Raw genomic sequence first — 11,546 nt, 5'->3', positions numbered from 1 at the left:
CACAAAAACGGGTTAAAATAGTCAGATCTACGACAATGTCGCGTTTTGCGACATCCTGTCGCGTTTCGCGACAACCAGGACGTGACACTCCCACCCAAATGCAACAAGTTGGTCTGGAGATGGGGTTTTTAAGCTATCGCGTATCAACCCACTCTGTTGCGTTTCGCGACGACCCCAGACGCGACAAACCTCCTTAAAACGCGATAGTTTACCAGATGCACCCCGAACTCAAATCTTAAATCATTTACCCACACACCAACCAAGTATATACATTTTAAAGATCAAATACGTACCTTTGGACATGTACAAGGAAAACGGGATGTTACAGCTATATGCATCCTTGTTAATGTCCGTTACCAGGGGTTCATCGGGAGAATGATTTTTATATAGATGAGATTCCTGTATGTTGTTTATGAAAATGAAATCTTGTGGTCTATTGAAAATTATTGAAATCATTGTTTATGATAGACTTATGAACTCACCAACCTTTTGGTTGACATTTTTAAGCATGTTTATTCTCAGGTATAAAAGAAATCTTCCCCTGTGCATTTGCTCATTTTAAAGATATTACATGGAGTCGTTCATGGCATATTTCAAAAGACGTTGCATTCAAAATCATCACTGTGTATCATATTTGGAAATCGTCACAGTTGTTATGTTGTAAAATATTATTTATGATGATTGTCTATACGTAGAAGTCATTGGATTTATATACGATGTGTCTTTTAAAAGAATGCAATGTTTACAAAACGTATCATATAGAGGTCAGTACCTCGCAATGGGACCAGACATTGATGTATTCGTCCATATGAATTTGAACGGCCCGTTATAATTACTATCGTCATTACAACAATCATCATACAAAAGAGTATCATTTATATAAAAGGGGAATTGATATTTTTACAAATATTACCCCTATACAAAAGATCATATATTCACAAGCTTTTACATTTGTCGACGAGGTTTCATACGATAAAATTAATCCATAATTGCTTCATTGCTAATATCACCTAAAACTTCTTTCTCAATATATGAAAGTAGACAGCTATTCATAAATTGAAGTACCTTCTAATCTCTGACCCTCATTCTGTTTTAGTATTAGCTAACACAAGCATTGTTGTTTTTTTCTTTTTTTCTTTTCTTCTAATTTAAACATCTAATGTTTAGAACAAAGTCGAAACGGGAGATGATCGCAACGGGTGGTTAAAGTCCTCCTCGGGTGATCCCAATAACTGTTCAAAAAAAGAAGAAATTGAAAAAGGGTTGTACTTAATTTTTTTGTTTAAATATTAAAGCCCGTGCTATAAAATTATAAGTGTGCTAATTTTAAATATTTTATTAGTTCAAATTATTAAATTAAAATTTTTAAAATATATGGGGTCCCATTATTAAATTTAGTGGTGTCCTGTACGATAAAAAAAATTGTGATAAATTTCGAAAAACTAGTGGTGTCACGGGACCCCGTAATCCTACACTTAAACTCGCCACTGATAAGGAAGCTCTTTTTAAAACAACCTAAAAATTGTCCTTCAACAGTGAGGTAAAGGTTAAAGTCATTTAGTTTAATGACCCGTTGAACCACGGATTCCAACTAAGAAACTTGTCGTTGTTTTTACAAACATATTGTTTTACTTAACTTGGTTAGAATAAATGAACTACAACACCAATCAGATGCTAGTCCGTATATAACTCGAAAACAATATCAAATATTGTTTGTAACTTTAAAAATCAAAGTAAAACTTAGTACAGTACCTTTTTTGTACAAAAAACAAATACTCCGTATATATTATCTTTATCGAACGAAAAATAATAATAAAACTTGACCTTTTGTTTCTGCTCATCTTTTACGCCTCACACACCAAGAAACACTTTGGGGTTTATTTATTTATATCTAATATATATATACACTTCGTATAATATATTACATATCTTTAATTAGGAAAGAATTAAAGATGAATTAGAATAAAAACAAAACTTTAATATTTCGACCAAAAATACTTCAACAGAAAGATCATGTTTTAAAAATATTATTTATTTTTATGTTGTTTTTTTCTAATTTTTAATTGAGTAATTAATATAGAAAATAATAATGGCATCATTATTTAAGTTATCAAATAATTAGTTACTATAAGTACAATTTTTTTAATAATAAAATAATTAAGATTAATGACATCATTTAAGTGACCTAGATTTTTTTCTTTTTATTTTAGATTTTTTCTTAACAAATGAATTAGCTTAATAATGACATCATCATTTTAGCAATATAATAGAAACTATAGATTCTTGAATTCCAAGTATAGTGATCGCATGTTCTAAGAATCGAGTTTTGTTTAACTTTGTAATTCACCCCTCCACCAAGGTTGATGGACATAAGATTCATATTATCGTGTTGAAACCCTTTTGTTATTTTGATGAAATATACGGTACTAACATCATTGAGTAATATGGGAAAAGCTAACGAGTGTTCTAAGAGCACATGATAAGCATCATTGATGAAGTCTAAATATCCAAAATTAATGTATTGTGTAATTAATATTTTGTTTATAAATAGAAATGAATGAGGTTAATAAATGTATTTTAAGTTATAATTGGAAATTTTAAGTGTTTTAAATCATTTTTATCGTGTGTTCTTAGGGCACTCGTTAGTCAAACTCTTAATCCGGAACAGTGAGAGTATAAAATTATGCGGTTGATTCTTAAAGTTTGTCCAAAATTGTATGTATATATATTTGAAGTTTTTTGGACATGCATACCCTGAAATTTGCAGATGTTGTGTGGTTAATCCATAAGATTAACGAACATTAATTAAATTTAGTTAATTACCTCCATGTGCGCCTTCACATGATGGTTATATTTGTCATTTCATCCTTTTATTTCTTAGAACATCATCTCCATTCATTCCGCCTACTAAGAATAATTAGGATTTGTGATCAGAAAGAAAATTTGCATTTGGCCTAAATTAGGGTTTGTGATTAGAAAGAAAAATAGCAGGTGGCTTAAACCTTCAAACCAACTTTGACACTCCCTCCATTTCATGATTCCATCGGTATCATGAATTTACAAAAGCTGCATTATTTTAAAAAGATTCAAACATGTTATTATAATCAATGTCGTTCATCACAATCCATTGCTTCTACACTCGAACTCGAATCCCAGTCCAATTCGTTTGAAACCGGTTTTTTTCACAATGCACACAACCCGTTCGACGAAATGACTCAAAGAGATGTTTCAAGTTTCAACCATAACCACCTTCTTTTCGAGTTTGCTCGAACCAATAACAACGCTCAAGCACTCAAACATTTTCTAGGAATCCGTCGTTCAGGGTTAGCGGTTAACGGTGCAAGCTTCTCTTGTATTTTAAAAATATGTGGAAGCTTGTGTGATCAATTAATAGGCAAGCAAATACATTGTGACTGTATTAAACACGGGTTCATCAAAGATGTTAGCGTAGGCACTTCACTTATCGATATGTACACGAAGACGGAAGGAGTTTCGTTAGCAGAGATGGTATTCGATGAAATGCCTGATAGAAATGTAGTATCTTGGACTTCAATGCTGACTGGGTATTCGTTATCTGGGCTGCACGATCGGGCTATTGAGCTTTTTTTACAAATGCAAGCTCAAGGAATCAAGCCTAATCCATTTACATTCGCGACAGTTCTTGGAGTATTAGCTGATAGCGGCGCAGTTATAAAAGGAATGCAAGTACATACCATGGTTGTAAAATTTGGTTTTGAGCTGACAACATATGTGTGTAATTCTTTAATTAGTATGTATTCAAAATCACGTATGGTTCAATGCGCTAATAAAGTGTTTGATCGTACGGAAGTTAGAGATTCGGTTTCTTGGAATGGTATGATTTCGGGTCTCGTGGCAAACGGGCGTGATTTAGTTGCGCTTGATTTGTTCCATAAGATGAGAGTTGCAGGGGTCAAACTAACACAAGCGGTGTTTGTAACGATATTAAGAGTGTGTGCAAACATCAAAGAGATAGCTTTCACGAAACAAGTACATTGTGTTGTTTCAAAAATTGGTATGGAATCGGATCCTAATGTTAGAACTGCACTTATGGTTTCGTATACTAAAAGCTCACAAATGGATGATACAATGAGATTATTTGATACAATGAAAGGGGTTAAAAACGTGGTGACATGGACTGCGATGATTGGTGGATACATACAAAACAACGTTACTAAAGGGGTAAATTTGTATCTTCGAATGTGTAGAGAAGGAGTTAGACCGAACGAGTTCACTTATTCGACGATCCTTGCTGCTCAACCTACAATTTCGCCTTTTCAAATTCACGCACAAGCGATCAAGACGAATTATGAATTGTCAACTTCAGTTGGGACTGCGCTTTTGGATGCGTATATGAAGATAGGAAACAATGATGATGCTGTTAAAGTCTTCGAGTGCGTGGAAGAAAAAGATATCGTTACATGGTCGGCCATTTTATCAGGATATGCGCAGTTAGGGGATGTTGATGGGGCTATACGAGCGTTTCGCCAGCTGGCAAACGATGGGGTCAGACCGAACGAGTATACGTTCTCGAGTATCCTTAACGCGTGTGCTGGTCCTTCTGCTGCAATCGGGCATGGTAAGCAGTTTCACGCAGGAGCAATAAAAGAAAAATACAATGATGCATTGTGCGTAAGTAGTGCGCTGGTTACAATGTACTCGAAAAGAGGTAACATCGAGAGTGCAAACAAAGTTTTCGAAAGACAAATTGAACGAGACTTGGTTTCATGGAACGCGATGATTTCGGGATACGCGCAACACGGGTACGGAAATAAGGCTCTTGAAGTGTTCGAGCGAATGCGAAAAGAGAATCTTGAAATGGATGACATCACATTTATTGGTGTGATTACTGCGTGTACTCATGCTGGATTAGTCGATGAAGGTGAACGATATTTTAACATGATGGTTAACAATTTGAAGATTGATCCTACGCAAGAACATTACTCGTGTATGGTTGATTTGTTCAGCCGAGCGGGATTACTCGAAAAAGCTTTGATTTTTATAAACGAGATGCCGTTTCCTGCTGGTGGGACCATCTGGCGGTCGCTTTTGGCTGCTTCTCGTGTTCATAAAAACATAGAGATTGGAAAAATCGCAGGTGATAAACTTATGTCACTAAAGCCACAAGATTCAGCTTCATACGTGTTGCTATCGAATTTATACGCAACATCTGGTAACTGGCAAGAACGATCGAAAGTTAGGAAGTTGATGGACGAAAGGAATGTGAAGAAAGAAGCCGGTTATAGCTGGATCGAAATAAAAAACAAGACGTATTCATTCGTTGCTGGTGATACTTCACATATATCATCGGATTTAATTTATTTAAAGTTAAAAGAATTGGGATTGCGATTAAGGGATGCAGGGTATTTGCCTGATACGAGTTATGTTCTTCATGATGTTGAAGATGAGCATAAAGAAGCTATTCTTTTTCAACACAGTGAGAGATTAGCAGTAGCTTTTGGGTTGATTTCGACACCTCCTGGTACTTTGTTGCAGATTGTGAAGAATCTTAGGGTTTGTGGTGACTGTCACACTGTGTTTAAGTTGATATCAACGATTGAGGAAAGGGAAATAGTTGTTAGGGATTCGAATCGATTTCATCATTTTAAAGATGGTGCATGCTCTTGTGCAGAATATTGGTGATCATTGTTAGTAAAAATGAGTTGGCTATAAATTTCAAAGATGTTACCAATAGCCTATTCGGCTAATCGCTAGCAGCAACAGGAAAATAGGATTAAGAACTTGTAGTTCGACATTTTCCCTCAGCGTCATCATGCAAAAGAGTACCAGATGATAATGTATCTAATGACAAGTTCATCTTGTAGACGGATGGTGAAAACACAAAGTCCAGGTCCGTTGCAGATCACTTGAACATTGCAGAACTTGTACGTGGTATTGAGATGGGTGTTCTTGGGTTCCCTGATGAGCGTTTCTTGTGGCTACGCTAACTTGTATGTGGGTCTTCATCTGGTGGGGTCCCGTGCGGATCGCTTTAATTTTTTTTTTATCTGTTTCTGGTTGGCGGTTGTTATAAGTTGTTGCACATTGTCATTGTACGTTGGTTAGTTGGTTGCTTAGTTGTTTATTGGTTGTTCGTTCATGTTGAACTCTTAGTTTGTTCATGCGGATGTGAGATATGTATAACTTGTAATACCTCCGATAATCAGATCATATATTTATATGTTTTTCGCCAAAAACAAATAAAAAAAGTTCCGATCGAGATTGTGGAACAATAGCATGCCATGAAGGTCACAAGCACAAAATTGCTCAAGTTTAGTGATTGATGTTAAAACCACTAATAAGAACATCATAAAGTTCATTAAAATCAGTTCTGGTTCTCACACAAGTCGACATGTTCGTGTTTATGTTCTGGAGTAGAAGGTCTTCTGTAATTTAGAAGGAAAATAATATCTTTTTACATGATTTAAGATGGGGAGTATAAAAAGTTAAATCACCATGATTTCTTCATGATAAACAGGTAAAAACACAATGACTGTCAACTTCTGCCTTGCAAAAGCTTGAAACTTGAAAAATAGATAGATACACATGTAGTATAATCCGACACCAAACAAGTATTTGAGGTACATTTGTTTACGTCAAATCTTCTTCGTTTCTTAACCTTCTTCTCCAAACTCTTTCGTGAACCTCTCATGGACCTCGAGATCGCTTTTACTCACAGTTGGTCTCTGCCTAGCCAGAACCTTGTCAAAATCTGATCGTGTAATCGGGGGTGGACTAATCTGTTTTACGTTTATAATTAGCAAACAAGTATTTAGCACAAGATAACTAAAATTTAGGCACGAAGATAAACATCAGATAAAGCTACAATTTTTAATAGAGGTGCAGCAATTTGACCATAAATTCAGCTTATGTTTGAACTCTAATCAGCCAGACGGATCAAACAGTCTTTTATAATGCTTAAAACCTCCTAAATAATTTTATTACAGAAATGTAGAAAAATTGTATTTTGGGTCAGCACGGCCTGCCGGTTCCGGGCAGTAACAAAAAATATTCGCTTGGACCAAAAGCCATGCGAAGCCATTCCCCCAACCAGCCCATTTAGTCGACTCCAATTTAGAGAACTATTTGACTGACTTTTGATTACCTTTTCAGCCAGGCCTTGAGCTGCAAGCTCCTGCATTGTGATCTGAATAGCAGCTGGTTGTTTGGGTCCACAGGGCACCCACAGACCTTCATGTGTCTTAACAAAGAACATGGCATCTTGAGTTTTACGTACAGGTTCGAATAGAACGTCCTTAACCTGCAAATCCCATCAGCATTCGAATAGCATAAAAGACAATATTAGTAGAGGGCACAAACTACAACTATCTACCTATGAAAGGATCGACTTGGCTAGTGCTTATACTTCCATCTCAAATGGGTCAAACTAAAACTTCAGCTAGAAGGAGAAGGTGTTGCCTAATGAGCGACTTAAAGACGTTAAAGGTTGTCAAAGGTGTATTTTTTGCATACAACTTTAATATTTGTTCTTATTTGAAAATAAAGATTATTAATTGATTGATGTAATACAATTATTGATACAAGTTCCGTGCGAAAAAAAAATAAAAAATTTGTTGAAAATTGTTATACGTGAACTTATATAAAAGATCAAAAACAATTTGCGGGTCAACTGGATGTGTAATAATAGATGACCTTTTTCAACCCAAACCTGTTTTGAGGCATACCGAGACCCATTTGATCCACCCATCTTTCTGCCTCTACTAAACAATATTATGGACCCGGGATATCACAGAGAAAGGTAAAACTTTAAGCTCGCCACTTACACAGACTGCAATATCTGAACCAGAAAACCCTTCTGATTTACGTGCCAAACTTTCAAAATCGCTTTCAGTTAAGTTATTGGGAGTATCTCCTAAATGCACCTGTACGTCAAGAAACAGACACCTTATTTAACATAGAATATGCAACACATATAAACTCCTACCATCAACATAACTTTTTCCAGAAGGTTGTTACCTAATTGCAGACGCAGTTAATAACTTTCTTAAAACATCTTCCAAAAATCTTAAACCTTTTTAACCTAGTCATCCACTTATTAATAGAACAACAACATTTTCAGGCAATTTTTATATTTCACTTGGCCCAAAAAAAGAGTAAATAATTATTTCATATCTATGAGGGTCGAGGAGCTACATAGAACACGTGATAAACTAGATCCAGTTACATATGTTAGTGCACGGCATATCTTACTTTGAACATGTGTTGTCGAGCCTTCAAATCGGGAAGTGGAATGTATATACGCTTATCAAATCGACGTCGGATAGCCTGCAAGGATCACTGGTTAGTTATAATTCTATTTAATGTATGTCACGACTTAAGAGAGTAATTTTCTACAAAACCTGATCAAGAGAGTATGGTGTATTCGTTGCTGCTAGTACAAGAACTTTATCATCATTTGTCCCTACACCCTGAGAAACACGAATCAGTATTAAATATAGACCCCATAACAATTAATCTATTATATATAGAACTTTGTGAGTACTTGGTTTTTGCAACTCGGCGAGTACTCGGTCAAACTCGGGATTACTCAGAAAATGGGTCAAAACTCAAAACTACTCGGAATACCAGTCGAAATAGGTCAAAATTCGGTCAAAATTGGTCAAAACTCGGTCAAAATAGGTCAAAGTCGGACTTGGCCAACATCCGAGTATAAAAAGTCCTAATCGAGTCTCCCTGAGTAACAATTTTTGCAACCTTGATAGAAGATATGAGTTTTAACTTCCACCAATTACCTGCATTTGAACAAGAATTTCAGTTTTGATACGTCTTGAAGCTTCACTCTCATTGCCTTCACCACGTTGGCCACTTAGAGAATCAATTTCATCAATAAATATAATAGAAGGTGCACTCTCGCGTGCCATTTGGAAAAGATTTGAAACAAGCTTTTCACTTTCTCCCATCCACTTTGAAACTAGATCTGATGACGAAACGCTGTAATAGATAATTTCAGGAAACCAAGTTTACGGATACATGTATCACATAATTAACTATGATACACTACACACACTATACAGGTGTTAAATTGTGATTATCTCACATAAAAGCTACAAGTGTACTGTGTAATTACAAGTCTCACCTAAAAAATGTAGAGTCAGCTTCAGTTGCAACAGCTTTTGCCAAGTATGATTTACCGGTTCCAGGTGGACCATACAGAAGAAACGCCCTCCATGGCCGCCTTTTACCTGAAAGCAGCAATTTATCACTTATCAACATGCAACTTTAAGAGCATAATATGCCTATAAAGCATAAGAAAAAAACATCGATACATCCCCAGACAGCCTGTGATACAACGAAATATTACACAAAGTAATAATGTATCGATAGAAATTTTTGATAATTATAATGTACCTAGAGCAAAATTTGACAATCACATCTTATAATCTTAAAACTTTATAATTGCAACATACCATATCACTCATTGTACATATCTTACTTGTCAAAAGGAACTTTAAATTCTTATCATTGTACGTATTCAATAACCTCTTCATCAAGTAACCAATTAATTTTCATATTTTATACATAAAAATCTACCGACATTGCAAGTTGTAACCACATGAGCCATTATGTCATCCAAACAGGCTCTGCACCACCAGTTCACCGATCATAGTAGATCAGATAACATAAAATCATAGGTTATTGCATACAATAGCAAGAACCGAAAGTTTACTAAGCACATAATACCGTTAGAAAAATAAACTATATATAAATATACATTAACAATACCTGCAAAGTTGGATAAAATTTATGTGCACTTAGCCCTTAAACCTATCAAGTTGCTCCCTTTAAACAAATCAAATGACTAAAACCTAACTTTTGCCAATTAAACAAGAGCTAAGTACTCTCTTTTATGCCTAACAAACTTTCAATTATGAACAAAACAATTAAGATCAAACAGCATCAATCATAGAGTACTAACCAGTAAAAAATTGAGGGAATTTAACAGGTAAGATAACAGCTTCTTGCAAAGCTTGTTTAGCACTTTCAAGACCAGCAACATCATTCCATTTAACATTAGGTTTCTCTCTAACAATTGCAGAGTTCAATCCAGCCCTAAGTTTCTCCTTTTCTGGATCACTATCTCCTTCACCACCATCTTTACCTTTCGTTTTCGGTTTCGCAGCCACCGCCGAATCGCCACCGTTCGCCGCCGGACCTGCACCGCCGTCATCGATAACAGCCCTAATTTCTTCCGCACGACGTAAATACTCGGTGAATTTCTGCGTAATTGCTTCACGAATCTTAGGGTTTTTTTCGTATTTTAAGTGAGTTTTGAAGTACTCTAATGCGTTCATGTATAAAGGGAAAGCTTTTGCGTAGTTTCCTGCATTATCTTCTTGTACTGCTTGTTTTACGTACTCGATTGCTTGTTCTTTGAAATTGCTATACATCGCATGTACGGATTATATAATTTGAGTGATTTGGTTTTAAGTAGTTGTAATTGAAACTGGGGGTAGGGGGAAACGAAACCCTAGAAATTGGAAGATGATGATTGATTTGGGATTCTGGTGTTCGATCGAGATAGACGATCAGATACGTTCATCGATTGAGCTTTTTGTGGTGCCCTTGGCTTGAATCTTGATTTGTCAAGTCAACAAATTCTTAATCTTAATAATCTTTATCTTTAACTTTAACGAGTTATCTAACCCTAGCTTCGCGCCCGGTTTCGATTTTCAATGTATTTTATTGTATTTAGTAAAATTATTTTGTGGCTAACGATGATATCGTTAAAGCGCAACTCGAGTCGAACTAAAAGGTATAACCCGTGAGAAATTTAAATGTTATTTTAAATTAACAATATATGTGCATCTCCGCGTTTCGCTATGGAATTGTCGACTTTTAAAAATTTAACTCAAAATCAACGTGTATGAAAAGTACCCCAAATATTTAGCGTTTTTTAAAAAGCGTCCGTTTTGCGTATAGCTAGTGACATTGTGTTCCTAAAATTATTTCGAGTTTAACGATGGTGTCGGAAAAATTTAACTCGTTGCGAGCGAGAAGATATGACCCGTTGAATATTTGGGTGAAGTTTATTTAAGATTTTTTATGAAAATGGTTATTTGACACTTTACCCCTGTTTAGGGGGTCGATTTGAATTTTTCAAAAAAGTGTGGGGTTTTGTTGGTAAAATGAAATTTAGTTAAATTTTTTTCTAAAAAATGTGAAAAAGTCGAAAATACCCCTGATTACTATTGATAATTTTTGTTTGTTAGTTAAGATGTAAATTTCACCTTTAGCTTTTAGTTTTTTATAAATATAAATAAATTTAGATAAATATAGTAATAATTATAGATAAATATAAATACTGAGAGATAAATTAAAAATAACTATATAAATATTAAATATATGTTATAAATAATAAACATATAATATACATAAATAAATATAATATAAATATAACTATAAATATAAAATAGAAAGAAAATGATAAAACTAATCTTCGTCTTCATCAACCAAACTTTGCTGGAAGGTGTTATTTGTGAACACGGTGAGGTTAGTTGTACGATTCT

The 11,546-nt window shown here is 35.0% G+C and overlaps 2 protein-coding genes across 2 annotated transcripts; one reads left to right on the top strand and one right to left on the bottom strand.

The window, feature by feature from the left end:
* Positions 1 to 3,014: 3,014 nt before the first annotated feature.
* On the top strand, positions 3,015 to 6,164 carry LOC139866661 (pentatricopeptide repeat-containing protein At2g27610-like). Its single transcript, XM_071854953.1, has one exon. The coding sequence runs from the start codon at positions 3,052 to 3,054 to the stop codon at positions 5,659 to 5,661; it is 2,610 nt and encodes an 869-aa protein (XP_071711054.1). The 5' UTR covers positions 3,015 to 3,051; the 3' UTR covers positions 5,662 to 6,164.
* A 229-nt stretch (positions 6,165 to 6,393) lies between these two features.
* Positions 6,394 to 10,599, bottom strand: LOC139866651 (protein SUPPRESSOR OF K(+) TRANSPORT GROWTH DEFECT 1-like). Its single transcript, XM_071854942.1, has 8 exons — positions 9,956 to 10,599; positions 9,116 to 9,221; positions 8,772 to 8,970; positions 8,379 to 8,447; positions 8,230 to 8,304; positions 7,803 to 7,901; positions 7,124 to 7,279; positions 6,394 to 6,758 (listed from the first exon to the last, which is right to left on the bottom strand). The coding sequence occupies exons 1-8, from the start codon at positions 10,425 to 10,427 to the stop codon at positions 6,633 to 6,635; spliced, it is 1,302 nt and encodes a 433-aa protein (XP_071711043.1). The 5' UTR covers positions 10,428 to 10,599; the 3' UTR covers positions 6,394 to 6,632.
* Positions 10,600 to 11,546: the final 947 nt, after the last annotated feature.

Source organism: Rutidosis leptorrhynchoides, chromosome 1, assembly GCF_046630445.1.
Source record: "Rutidosis leptorrhynchoides isolate AG116_Rl617_1_P2 chromosome 1, CSIRO_AGI_Rlap_v1, whole genome shotgun sequence".
Taxonomy (NCBI): domain Eukaryota; kingdom Viridiplantae; phylum Streptophyta; class Magnoliopsida; order Asterales; family Asteraceae; genus Rutidosis; species Rutidosis leptorrhynchoides.
Note: the sequence above shows the minus strand (reverse complement) of the source record. Positions and strands in the feature narration are given on the sequence as shown.

Bases quoted from the DNA above. Each gene is read 5' to 3' on its own strand.
- LOC139866651 (XM_071854942.1), bottom strand. From the start codon at position 10,427: ATGTATAGCAATTTCAAAGAACAAGCAATCGAGTACGTAAAACAAGCA. The intron at 8,971-9,115 runs GTGAGACTTGTA...TATCTATTACAG, and splicing joins GCTGACTCTACATTTTTTAG to CGTTTCGTCATCAGATCTAG. The intron at 7,280-7,802 runs GTAAGTGGCGAG...TGGGATTTGCAG, and splicing joins GTTCAGATATTGCAGTCTGT to GTTAAGGACGTTCTATTCGA.
- LOC139866661 (XM_071854953.1), top strand. From the start codon at position 3,052: ATGAATTTACAAAAGCTGCATTATTTTAAAAAGATTCAAACATGTTAT.